The 14,903-nt window shown below is 37.7% G+C and overlaps 1 protein-coding gene across 1 annotated transcript in view; it reads right to left on the reverse strand.

Annotated features, from left to right (window-relative positions):
- LOC139713449 (protein TAMALIN-like) overlaps positions 1-14,903 on the reverse strand; it is a 32,872-nt gene that overhangs the window by 338 nt on the left and 17,631 nt on the right. The window contains exons 3-5 of the mRNA XM_071625178.1: positions 14,087-14,241; positions 5,143-5,236; positions 427-493 (exon numbers count right to left, since the gene is read on the reverse strand). Of these exons, the coding sequence (XP_071481279.1) occupies positions 427-493; positions 5,143-5,236; positions 14,087-14,241 (316 nt within the window). The remainder of the gene's footprint in view (positions 1-426; positions 494-5,142; positions 5,237-14,086; positions 14,242-14,903) is intronic.

The raw sequence follows: 14,903 nt of genomic DNA on the forward strand, positions 1-14,903 counted from the left end.
TCAAATCATTCATCACGTCATATTGGATGTCAAATTCATAACTATACTATTTTTCCCCTAAATCTATTTAAGGAGATACATTATTTATTTCGTGATGAGAGTACCGTATAATGCCTTGACTTATCATTCTAGGTATGCTGTAAAGCAAACACGTTTTGATGAACAGAATCAACCAGTCGTAATTATTCTGTTGTATCTTTGAAAATCCTGATGTTTGGGAACATGTTATGAAAAAGACAAATTATATATAGTGATTCCATGCCATATGTGGGAATTAACTCATGGATATGGAACATTGAAAAATTGTGTTGTCTATATTCTCTTTGACTGATGAAAGAAAATCTGATGTAAATTCTTCAGTCCTTCTTTTCACTGGAACGACTTGTGACAAAAGTCGGATGTAAAGATTGCAATTGCATAACTTACCTTCAATTTTACAAGCCTTTTGTTGTGTTCCACTTTCTTTACACAATCCTCAAATAGGAGCACCAGTCTGTGGAGAAAACAGAGTGATACACTGTGTAAACACTTGCAACAATTTTGGAGAATTGCAACTGATTGACAAATTGCCCTACATCGACGTAAATAAGCACTGCATTGATCCCACAGTGTTTTAGTAGTAGCCATGATAAAAAATCATGGGCGTACATACTCGAGCAGGATTCGAACCTACGACCTCCTGGGCCCTGTTTTATGAAGAGTTACAATTGATTATAAAGTTGATTTAAACTGTAAGTCTATACCAGCCTGTGTGGTAAGGAAATTTAAAATCGATTTTATATTTTGATAAAACGGGGCTCATCTCCGGACAGGCATCTCGACGGAAGAATTTCATGAATTTGAATAATTTTTGAGAATATTGTATAAACTACGTTGCCACTATGATCATATACACTGCTTGAAATGAATCGTCACGTGTGAGGTTAACTCAAGGTTATGAGGGTTGAAAAATTGGCTGTCATGGCACAAGGGAACAAACACTTCACTTTCATATTAATTATAAACAACATTCATTAAGTGTAACATTTAAGACAAAGACAAATCCGACGTTGTTGTATTGACAATTACATACTAACATTTACGATTGTAATAGCATAATATTGCATATTTGCATAATGCTATGCACAATAAATCAACGAATAAAGGGGAACCGATTAATATGGATTGGGAGGACGAATAATGGGAGGGGGAACACAAACAGACAAGACTTAGAAGTTTATCGTCAAATCGAGGACCAGAAACAAGTTGCAGCTGGCACCGTACAGGAAATACTGAGATGAACAAAAAGCAAGCAAAAAACACACTAATAACGTGATTTTCAAGCGCAAAATCTCTGACTTATAACTTGATAGATCTTAATACAACGTCTCTCGCAATATCAGTATGAAGTAAGAATCTCAAGGACTGTATAATACAGCCACGAAGGAATATGGATGATGCTCGATCCAACTCTGATAAGTCATTATCACTCACATCATTCTATAAAACCGCAAGAATTTTGTTTTTCATGGGTTTATGAGTCAATAACGCAGAAACAAGTCCTTTCGACCTTCCCATGCTGTTCATATTCCAAGAGTTCATCAACTTCAATGATTCTAGGCTGGCTACCTTGAGTAGGATCTTTCAGGCAAGGGTCATACCCTTGGTAGGTATTATCACACGGAAACAAATTAGTCTGATGTGACGCACTGCATGTTCTTCGAGTATGATCTCTAGTTTCCAGATCACTACACGCATTACGCAAAAACAATTTTGACGAAATATAGGCAAATTACAAGCACTCAGACTACCTGAGTGGACAAATAGAAGAGAAGATTTTTTTATATATATATGCCTTCGTATAAAATTCAAATCCTTGACATCCGAGATTTGGCAAAATTCTTGTCAAAAATTTGTATATCTCAGACACTTGTCAGGTCAATAATTTACAGAATTCTTGAGATAGCTGACTACGACATTGTGATGTGTAAACTACTGTCTTGTAATCGCTGATCACTGTTTATTCCGTCCTGCCTCAGGAAGGATGGTTTGAAAGAGATAAAATCAACGTTGAATATTTGATTTAAAAAAAATCATGCTAAATGTCGCACCAAGGGCAAACTAACATCATTCCTGAGACTTGGAAGGTTAAAACGAACATTTGCCCCCCCCCCCCCAATATAAAATATTTTAAAAAGTTGTTGTCATTCAAATTTTCGACGGTAGAACAGAGAATTATAAACACAGAGCCGTAATAGTACCATTAAGAGTAGACGTAAAAGAATATCTAAGAAATATCATCGCATCACAGTACTATTAGTGGCAAACCACACATGCAAATTAGATACGTACAACTATCTGTTCTATTGTTTTTTACACGTTATAGAGTTATGTGTTTGTTTGTTAACACTTCAAATACGACACATTTCCTATTAAAAGCAAGCGTACTAGGTTATTGCAACGTCGCCACCTTCACCTTGCCATGTATGACTGAACACCTAGCTTTCTTGTTTAGTATTCAATTCATCTAAACTTCTATCGTTTTGTTTGATCGATGCCATTCTCATTTATCAAAAACGATTTCAACATAGAGCACAATCGCACTGTAACTCTGACAAGTCTTCAAGAAAACTAAATGAATGGTTAAAAAAAAACATTGAATCAGTTTTGCTCAGTCCGCTAATCCTTCCTTACTTTCATGTAATACCTATCCCTTTTCGTTCATGGTTGTCGGAACCAGAATCTTGTGAATAACGTAATTACCACACAATTCAGAATAATCGTGAATTCCTTACTGACGCATGTGAAATACTTATGTGAAATAAATGTTTACCACACAATTCAGAATAATCGTGAATTCCTTACTGACGCATGTGAAATACTTATGTGAAATAAATGTTTACCACACAATTCAGAATAATCGTGAATTCCTTACTGACGCATGCGAAATACTTATGTGAAATAAATGTTATTTCATTCAAAAACAAGGAATCTTGAATACTTCGCGTAAAGAAACATACGCTGAGAGCAATCGTCTATTAGAATTGTATTAGAATGATTGAACCGAACGAAAATACAAAGTGCTTGCCACAGGCCAAACACCATTTTGGTCTGTAGCCTTTTGTGTACTTCCGCTCATCTATTAATCGACTTTAAATTACTTTTATGAACACGGGATATTGTGTAAAGTTAAGAATTGAACAGGGTGTCGGGTAAGTATGAAATTGAAATGATTAGTTTGGTCCATGAAATGTTCACTCTAAATATTTTTCTTTTCAAGACCCTATCGGGTTTAATGTTACGAAGATTAAGCACTTATTCCTGAATAACGACACCAAAAATTGCTGCTTCCAATTACTTATTTTTGTTGCTACAATGTAAAGTGTTGTCAGAAGATATTTTTCTTTTCTTCCTCAGATATCATAAACTATTCTAGATAACAAAACAATAGCAAACAAAAGAGTTAAAGGAAATGACAACACAAGCATTGGAAAACAAAGAGAAACAACAATTATTCAACTTTATTGGTGCTAATGAATGAAGTGTACTGTCTCTAAGTGTTCGCTGAGGAATTCTGTATATATGGTATATGATGTCTGATTTTTTTATTTTTTTTTTGTCTTTTAGGCGCTCGGAATATGCTGGGTTTTCTAGGTGCTAGTCGGCTGATTTCCGAGTAGGACACTAGTGGTATTTGGATAAACGGTAATGCATTTCAAAATGAAGACAAAAGTCGACAAGAGTAAATAACCCGAAACGGTGAAAACATTCGGAACTTTGATATTCTTACTTAGATCGATTTTTTAAAAACTTTTACCATAGTGTTCATAGAATTTGTCTCTATTACCTGAAGTCAATATAAACATGACATTGAATTGCACTTCATCATTTTAGTGGCACAGATTCAAACGTTACAAAATCATGTAGAGGTGAGAGAATATAAAAATGGTGACAGTGTGGGCAGAGCGTTCCCGTTGGACCTGTGTGTAGTGAGATAGCACTGTCATAGGTGCATCCCTTTGTTGTGGAGATATTGCGGTGCACCTGGCTCACCAACGGCGGTTGTTATGTGGGAACAGACGAACGTTTCCTGCGTCCAATTACGCACGAGACACGGGATAATGTCAGTAATAAACGTGTTGAAATAAGTGACTCTTCCAATGTCTCGAAGCTAGGATATGCTTCAGTGAATACGCTAATTTACTAATGAATTCAATAATTTTCCTCAAGGATCTATTCTACAGTAGTAACCACCTATCCCATCAACCTGCATAATCATGCACAGTGCATGTCAATACTTGGAGTGCTATTTGCATACAAATACTGTTGCTATCTCATGTTAGCCTCGGTCAAGCGTTCGGGTAATCAAGAAAAGAGGCACGCATAAATTTTGAACATGTTAGTAAATAAACTGCATGTTCTTAGGTGTGTGTGCTTTTTTTTTCGCGCTTTCAATGGCAGGCCTTCGTGCAATGCATTATCATTTAAAGCCACTATTTACCATTTGCAGTGAAAAAAAAAACACAGCTTTAATGCGTCAAAATAGTTCTAAAATGTGAGTTATGAATAGAAACAACCAATGTGAAAAATGTGTAATCATTGTTAAGTATTGTTAGATATACAAAATTGTGAACAATAGTTTTATCAAAATCGTTTCTAAAGTAAACCGTCTACAGTTATGGTTTATTGATAAAATTAGTGATATCTAGTTATATGTGTAGCTTTATTGCGACCTTTTATATTTTTTTTTTTAATGATAGGATGTTTTGTGATACAACTGAACTAGACATAGACACCAAATGTGAAATTTTTTAGTCACTGCTCCCAATAGTAAACGGTGGCATTAAGAAACAATTCTTCAATTTTGATATCTTGACAGTTTTGGTTTGTGTAAAACAGAAACATAATGTTTCATACGAAAATCAACCCCTCGCATTCCGAATTCCTGGGGAAGAGGGAGAGGGTTGACGACAGGAACTAATGTGTGATAATAAAACATGTTCTCATTGTTAGTCTCCGGTACATTTGTTACATTGCATGCCTGATCTGTTCAATTTGTCCGTGCAACGAATGCCTGCCCCTCTCACTTTTGCCTCCCGTATAAGTGATAATGAAATATATGTACAGCTATAGGAAGAAGCTGTAAAGATATGCGTGACTTACCTGAGTGAATTAGGAGATACAGTGATAAGATGGACGATGGTTTCATGTGACGCATGTTCCACACATATTCCATTTACAGACAAGATGATATCTCCTGAGAGCAAAAGAAAGCAAACCAAACTATCAAAATAAGTAACATTCTCTCACATACTGGTTAGTCACTAACTGCAGGAAAATGTTTTCTTTGCTAAGACTTCGGTATTTTTCCCTTGGCATCCTTTCACTGTGTGCACTATCGCACGTTCCACATAGTTTCACAATGCATGCTACCAAGTTTTCATTGACTATACAGGTTTAAGCTTTTGTTGACGTATGATTACATTGGTCTCAAATATTAGAGGAGGTTAGCTCAAAATGAATCAAAATATTTGTTATAGCTCGTTATAATGAAGGAATTAATTGTTGGAACTCTTCAAGTTACTGATAAATAGTGAAAGAAAAATCAAGAAATTCGACGGATACGCAGAGCGTAGCGACCTCATAAACTCAGTCACATTCTATTTTTTGTTTTAGTCTTACACAGAATATGGCACTCATTTGATAAAAAACAAAACAAAACAAACGTTCGTGTGTGTAATCAATACACACTGAAGTTGCTTCTTCTCATATTCTATTTTATTCTAATATGTTTGTTTTTTAGAATCCTTTACTTTGTGAATGCTTTACGTGTGGATGCAAAATAGAAAACAACATTACTGTGATATTCTTGATATATATAAAAAATACGATACACCGCAAATTTATTTGGTTTGTCTGCATGTAGCATGGATAAGTCAAATCGTGCATATGAACATGGTACTTTGTTCATGCGTCTTCCAGTAATGGGGCAAAGCAATCGGGAATATGATCCGACTTTTGGCAAGCTAGGTTATGAAAAGCTGTGTTCCTAACAATGCGTTTCCTATGATCACATCAACGTCAATTAGTTCCATACGAGTGTCTGGTGAGAATGTAGACGGCACACGATCCGATTGTACTTCTTTGTATCTTACAGCATTATGCTACCATAAAGTATAATAAATCAAGTGTTTGACGGCTAAGCTAAAAGTCATTACATTGCCTCTCCCCATCGCCCCCCCCCCCCGAAAAAAAAAACCCATACAAACTGCTGTTCGCATAATTTATGTATCATATCACTACAAACAATTTGAACTAAACTCCAGTGTGCGTGAACAAGTGAAACTTGAAATTAAGACGAGGATGAGAGAAGTTCCTCGACACAGAACGGAGAACAGGCGAATCTCAATAATTGTGAGAATAAGCAACACAAATATTATGTGACATAAAGATAGAGACATGAAATGTGATCATGACGTCCTTATCGTTGCGTGAGAACTTTCTATTCATGTCAGTCACAAAAAAGGTGAATGTATGGGTGTGATATTGACTGGTAACTGTATCCGTGGCTATGAAATCGGCAAGAGTTGGTAAAGACTTCCGAAATGTAAAAGTTTAAAGATTATAATGGAATACCAGCAATCAGCACATCGTATTATTTTATGACGTTCAGGATCATAAAGGATGGAAGAGTATTTTGCATGAAATAGCTGTGCACCGCATAACGTCACATCAATCGACAATATTGCACTATATTTCCAGCCACTGGTGTTTCCTTCAGTGACACTTTGATTTAAGGCACCTGCTGCTCTTCACATCTCAAATATACCTGACCCGCCAAAGACAGGCCTGTCACGATTTGTTTCCTTAACCCATTATATTACCTTTTCCCATGCCTGACTTTCATATACTACCGACATGACTTCGCTTTTTAATTCTGAGAGACGCACTTTGTTTTCAACGTCAAAGACAGTATGACCCGAAATAGATAAAATAGAAAGATGATGAGAAGGAAAGTGATATGCCCTAGTCGTTAATGCAGACCAGTTGCATCAGCATGGTGCGGAAATTGGATGAGTGGTTCTTCTTTTCTCTGCTTTGTCAGTTCGAACAAAGAAGTTGGAGACAGACTTCGTTGAACAGTCATTTCGCATGCAAAGACGTTGTTCTATTTAGGACCGCCCAGAATTCCCCAGTGAGACGCTTGGGATCAGCCTGCTGGAAAAAGGAAGTTAGCATCATGGTTGACGAGCCAGCGCAGCTTCCTTAAAATACACGAACTGCTACATTTAATGTAGAATTCCACTGAGATATTAGTATTATACGAATAAAGCTAGAAAAACAAATGCAATTTAAGATTAAGAGAAATGATAGCAAAATTAGAAGAATAATTCGAAAGCCTACATACAAAATGACAATTATAGAATTATCTCTCTCAAAGTTTGCCATACTTTTCTTGTGCTTTCTTCTTCTTCTTTTTTTTGACCAGGAATAGCAGGTACTATACCTTTTCTAGGATATCTTATTTTCTTTTTGACTCTGCCAATTACCCATGAAGAATACTATGTCGTTGCTCATCCTCCAAGAAGAAACATTTGAACATAAAATGCAGATGAAGAAAATACCATCATTTACCTGACTGATGTCTATTTTCAGAAAACTATTAGTTATTATTCCTAGCAACAGTGAATTTCAGAACAGTAATGCCAAAGTCACATGACTCCGATGTGACTGTCTTTGCAATTTTGCTCTACCTCGTGTGTGCTGCTCTAATTTAATCAACAATATTAAAAAATAACCTAGGGAGAAATTTTCGATAAGAGAGAGAGAGATGGGGATTGGACTTAAAATATCCAGCTCGGGAATCAATAAATGATAGAACCGCGCACGAGGGCACACTGTTTAGATCAACTGTAATGCACCAATAGACTAGAGAGGAGCTTTAAGATCCCATAAGCATGACAATGTAAGTCAGGTAATTTTGAGAATACTTTTAAAGGAGACCTCAGGATGGTTTTCAGACTTTTACATTTGAGTAACTATGAATTGGTTATACTGGGTACAGAGTTTCAGAATTTATAGTGATCAGGATAAGGAATGAGAATGCTTGCAAAATTTATAATAAATAACAATGAACATGACATGGAAGCCTCACCATAGGCATGCAAGACTGGGGGCTCAATGAAGCAGAAAAAAGAAGAAAGCCTGCATAAATTTTACACATGTGAACTTGTTAAGCAAGTTGTATTGTGATGGAATTGTAATTTGTTTTGGATGTTTCAGAGTATTGGTTTCTCCGTTCTATAGGACCACAACAAAACCCACAAATCCATACATGGCGCTGTTGATTTATGTACTATACATGATGTGAAATAATGAAAATCGTGTGGAATTCCCTTTTAAGGACGGATACGGGGAAAGATGTGCACATGTAAGAATTTAATGAAAGAGGGAAAGAAGCAGAACTGAAAGAGTAGTTCAAGTGTTACTTCACGTAATGATGTAGTCGTAGAAGGAAATGAAAGAGAACAAATGAGTGAAGAAAGACGTCCTTTTATTGCTCAGAAATCAATTCCAAGTGAAACATACGTTAAGTAAGAGAGACAGAGTAATCAAGTAGACGATGATGAGAGCAGTTCCTTTGATATCACGGGTGGCCTGCGACGCCTGTCCTGAAAGAATCACTAAGCTCCCCTCTGTCATTCTCAACAGTCTTCTTCAGGACTTTAAACACATGGTACAACCGCAAATCTTCAACGTTCACAACACACCGCGGAAGGCATCATCATACTATTTTTGGAGCATAGTTGCTAGCGCTCAATTACATTCCACAAAGCGTCTGCGTTTTGCCTCTCTAAAGCCCTGTTTTAACAGACCTTACCCTGACAACGTCGGGAGAACGTCCGGAGAACAAAATTCCTTTCTTCGGGCAATAAAACCGCAGGAGAGAGCGAGGAGTACCGTTTTAACAGAAGGACTGTTGGGGTAATGTCGGGGTAGTTACCCTTACCAAGGTAAAATTTGGCAAAAGTTACCAAGACAATTCTAATGTCCGAGTGGGTGAAAGCATGGGGACACATCATTGCAGATAGCCAACGTAGAAGAGGTAAATAAAATCAATAAATAAACAACAGAAGTATTATGTGCCTCCTTTGGAAATAAAAAAAATGTAGCCTTTTGTTACAAACACGATATTATAGCGGCAATTATAGGGCAATTACCCCCTGGGCAATTAAGTCGGACCCTTCTCCTGGTCCTAATCCTAATTCTAATCCTGAACCTAATCCTAACCCTATACCTAACCCTATCCCTAATCTTTACTCTAACCTTACCACTAACCAATATTTAGCCGGGGGGTAATTGCCCTCTGGGGGTAATTGCCCGGATACACGACAGCATTTTGTATTAGACGAAAGTATACTTGAGTGACCCGCACTTCGTCATAATTAATGTTTATGCACGTTTAAATCACACTAAGTCACTGAAATTCTGTGCAATCCCACTCACATAAAGGAAAAATGCTAAAGATTCAAATGGAACTCCAAGTTCAATGATCGATACCGGAAATTTGCAGCTATCGTCGTAAAACGCAAACGATGCGGTATAGATGTGCGCTAAGGAGGGGCCCGCACCTCGCCACCCCACGCTCCCATAGACAAAGCACGTAAAAGACGTGTGCAGGTGACCGTGATGATACTGATAACACGTATTCCTTACATACGTAAATGTAAGATTTTCAAGAAAACCTGTTTGATTTTCACCTCAGTTTGCTTGGTTGTGGTAACCCTGCAAAGTTTCAAGTGTACTGAACACAGTCCCGGGCGTAAATTTTTGTACAGTGCGCTTGTAGCAATTTTACGCAGGGTGACGATATTAGGGCCCCTGACGAGGCGCGGGTACATCACTGTACATGGTGTACTATTTAAGCTAATATTATTGCACATTTGGAAATATGTGAATCAAGCACTGTCGCTATAAACTCGATGAGTTTGCTTATATTTGATTGATTTAGGTCACTGGGACCACCAACTATACAACACTGTAAGGCCAAGTAAAAAAAGAAAGCAGTTTCTCGTCCGGGTTTTTTGAGCAAGGCGATGAGGGAGGCCCTTACTATTTGATATCTTACTATTTTTTTCGAGGATTGTCAAAATGAAAGTAATATGTGTTTCTCGTCCGGTAATTCTGAGAAAGGTAACGAGAGAGGGCTATACTATTTTCTATATCCAATTTATGAAATGAAATATCACTCTGGTAGCTGTGTTATGAGAGACCAGGTCCCAAAAGTATGTCTTGCCTGCACTCTGTGCATAGATATAATATGTACCATACTTGAAATGAAACTTCATGCATGCAAAAATACATTTGCTTTTTCTTTCCACTACGTACACTACAGATGTTTATGTCAAGGGAAAATGACCATCTTAATACTGGTACCGGTATTTAGTGTTAATGGCATTTCTGATACCAGTGACAGTGTACTTGCAATTCTGATGTATTGTGCTATTAATTGAATCAGGTATAAAACATTCTATCAACAAATGTACGACTGAAATAAATTCCATGATATTCAAAACACTGCTTTATTTATGGAATCATTGGTGTTTGTGACTTTTTGTGTCCACACAGATGGTATGTATCTGCATCTCTTCACAGCACAATTGTAGCACATTCAACTAGAAACTGGCTGGTACAATTGCAGATGGATGTCAAAATGATACTGACATGGCATTATAGCATTAAACATTTAAAGATGTTTCTTCATGTTCTAAAAAGACATTTGATAATCACTCATCATTTGGATGATGAATGATTGTATCAGTGTGATACGACTCACGGCCGTGTCCGTGAATTTACATAGTAAAGTATCCCGCAGAAATACGAGACAAACCAGAGTCCGTGGAAAAGTTATTTATTTTGTAGATACACCTTTTTAATAATTCTACATTTGCTGGAAAAGCGCATTCATTTTCTCTTCAAAATAGAACAATACATCGCCGTCAGATGCAACGTTACAGAGCAGAGTGTTTGGGCCTCTACACATTCGAATGTGTTCATGCGTGCGTGCAGACGGCTGATAGATCAGGGGGATGGGGACCCTGACAGCTGCAGACACGCATACGTACGTATACGCGGCCAGCACGGCCACTGCACTGGCACCGTACCTTCCGACACTGCACACACATGCACATAGTCACAATGACATGAAAATGTATACATACAAACTCGATACAATCCTCACAAGCATTTGTACAGTACAATTCATCCGCTTAAAATATGAGAAACGGGGAAAAATACGAGCAATGCGCGAAATATGCGTGGAATATCAGCGATTGTTCGCAAAAAATGTTGCCGCTCTCGCGTTCACGACGATACCGAGTGCGCTGTACATCACAGCCCAGGCCCGCGCGCCGCGCCCATCCAACTACAGTTCGACTGCTTTGTGGGTCATTCTTTCTTGCCGAGCTCGCAGTGTGAAATGCGTGCGTTATTACATACGCACTACAGAAGCTACAGCTGTACTCCAGCTAAGCAGAGGACGCAAGGCGTAATTAGAAATGAGACATCACGATTGGTAGGTGAATTGTCGATTTTGTTTTTTCGGCGGCCGAAAAAATAGTAAATATCAAAAAAGTTGATGCGGGCGGGGAGCGGGCTGGGACGAGAATTATGAATTTCTTGGTATTTTCAGCGCCATTTTGAAAATAGTAAATAGTAAAAAAATCGATGCGGCGGCCAAAATCGATGCGCGCGAGGACGAGAAACTGGTTTCTTTTTTTACTTGGCCTAATGAAGTTGATAATAAATAAGTGGAAAAAATGAGGAAAGAAAATAGGATTCCATCGGGATTCGAACCCGGATTGCTGGCCCGGTGCTCTACCGATTGAGCTATAGAAAGCCCTAGTACAGTATTCGTCCCAGAAACCCATAATTGTCAATGCTCGTGCAGTGGTCAGAAGCTATAGCAGTATGTGTGTGTGTGTGTGTGTGTGTGTGTGTGTGTGTGTGTGTGTGACACACACGCACACACTTAACCCTATTAAGCCCAAGCTATTTTGACCCCTCGCAGGCCCAAGGGGGGGGGGGCACATTGTGCCCCCCCCCCCCTATATAACTTTTTTATTATTTGATGTATCATTGTCATATTTGGCACGTGGGTAGAGTAACTTATACTCTACATGACCGTACATTTGAATTTTCACAAGGCCACCAATGGAGGGCGCTATTTACAAAAATATAAAGAAATACATAGGAAATATGCTAAAAACATGATTTTTCGGTATAATTTCTTTATCCCCATTATATATGTCTTATCATAAACCAATCATTTTCATATTTGTCACAAACGATAAGCAAGTGGAATTGTATTATTTGTTATGTTTGAAATTTCCCAAGGTCACCACACGGGGGCGCTATTGATATCAACATAGTGATACATTATGAGACCTGAGATGAAATGTTTGGGATGGGTACATGTATAGTTATGACATTTCATATTTGCATAGCAGTGGAATTTTGAGATTGCAAATTGAAAATATGATAAAATAATGATATTAGAGGCATAACCTGGGTGAAGGAATCAAAATAACTCAAAATATAAGGGCAATCTGTAGAAAATATTATTGTTTTCGATTATCTCTATTATATCTATTGTTTTATGCCTTTATCACATAAAAACAAAGGAAATAATAAGAAAAACTTTCCAGGACCATGATTACTTCAAATTTTGCTTCTTCAACAAATTTCAGCCAAGAAACACCCATTTCATACACTGTAATGCTGTTAAATGAAATGGGAACAGAAAAAATATGCAAAATCTGACTGACATGGTCGTCAGTTTATGGTTGCCATGGCAACCAGCAACATCAAATATAGCTAAATTATATATCAAAAATGTTCGCAATAAGATTTTAGGAAAAGTCACCAAATTTGGTTGAAATCGGATTAAGGACGAAGGAGTGGCAAACGAAAATCTGGTATGGGGGCACAATGTGCCCCCCCCCCCCCCTTGGGCTTTATAGGGTTAAACCTGACATACTAGTAAACCCGAAAGGATAATTCAACTTGGGGATGAATGCCATTATAAGCACAAAGAAACGAAAAGGTGATAGGTAACTGAAACTTATTTGTATATGCATGCATATATGATTAATAACATAACACTAATTTGCAGCATTCCTCGTATCATAGGGTAAATTATTTCACATGAAGTCGAATGACATCCAGTTTCATGTGTTAACAGATAACATCGTGCTGTAATGTATCTTATCTCGTCACCATAAGACCTTTGACACTCATATTATCACGTCTTGCGCTGTTACCGATATTTCACAATCACTCATTAGGAGTACCTCAGCAGCATAACAATGACGCAAATTTGACAGTGTAGCAGTTGTAAGCTATGAACAACTCAGTCTCTCTCAAATTCTACCTAATCCTTAATACGATTTCTGAACAGATGACGAGTGAGGACTCAATCTAGTAGGTCTATATAACAGCCAGTATTACCGGATGACACTATGCTCAATCCTATAGAGCCGTCTAAATTCATTATCCTTGTCCCACTCTTTCTGTGGTTACCACGTTATGACACAGCCTGACTTGTCGTCCTGCATTGCTATAGGAATAGTGATGCTGATTTATTAAAGTACCTATTCTGAATCATGTATTCATTAAACCTGTATTGTTACAAACACTATCCTAAATTCTTCACTTTTCTTGCAGATATCTTATCGCTAGATGTTCGTTTTGACTTATCATTCTTCCCATTTTTAGTTGGTGTTTAATTTATTGAATTCGAAATGTAGATTTTGAAAGTCCGTACAAATAACAGACATTTTAATAGGTGATCATGATCAACTACAGTTCATATCGATCGTTCGTCATCATCGATATTTTTCTCACCACCATATATTCCTCTTGTCTCTTCAGTCATGTGTCAGCAATACGAGTAAAATGCGGCGATACATGTAGTTGTATAGCAGGAGTTGTGTTTATAAATCAAAGAATTAAGGAAAGATGTGTTGACATTGTTACGCGGGAAAGGCAATAAGTGGGGTTTGAACGCATGGGTTAAATACAAAATTGAGAGTAAGATATAGATCACCTGGTCTCATCCCAGCCAGATACGCAGGGCCATCTACTTGAACATCGCAGACATAGGTGCACAATTCCACTTCGTTCCGCCCCTTGTGGTGGATGGCATATGTTTGGAGCTCAAACCCAAAAGTACCAGCCTGCTTTTCGACGATAATTGTTCTCCTGCAGCGAGAATAATCATAAAACCATATCATGACTGATAATAATAATAATAATAATAATAATAAGAATATCACACACATGTATTCCATCACTCCCCTGGGGAAGCAAATATCTCAACATGTTTTAGCCATTAGGACTTATAAGATCTTTTTTACGTCTTTTACTTGTGTCAACAAAAAGACTGAACGTATAGAGAGTGAGTGAATAGAATGCAATGAAATGCAACATTTACACGCAGCTCATTGTTTAGACGTGTAAAGGAGGTCCTTGTTCAGAAGAGTAGAGGAGTCGATCGACGGCAGGTTAGGATGCATGGCAGAGAAAATCAAATACGCAAGGACCAGACAAAAAGGTGGAAATGCAGGAAGGAAACCAGCAGAGTAATATTGAAAGAAAAACGAAGAGGAATAGGGAGAACGGTAATGATAGCATAACACTCACACTTTCGCAGTTTGTTTGGTGCTGATTTTTTCACTGAGATGATGTGGATTAAGTAATGAGAATACATTTTCATTATCGATAGAGGACTGCCTGGCTGTCAGTTTGTATATCAGTAGCCTTTCCATCTGGGTATACTATCAAATTCTCGACCTACCGAAGGTAACCGGACCGAGTAGGGGTTCACTGTTAATTATGACCGTCGCACATCGAGTAAATCGCTT

Source organism: Diadema antillarum, unplaced genomic scaffold (assembly GCF_040938485.1).
Source record: "Diadema antillarum isolate AM-2024a unplaced genomic scaffold, OU_Dant_1.0 seq00001970_RagTag, whole genome shotgun sequence".
NCBI classification, from domain to species: domain Eukaryota; kingdom Metazoa; phylum Echinodermata; class Echinoidea; order Diadematoida; family Diadematidae; genus Diadema; species Diadema antillarum.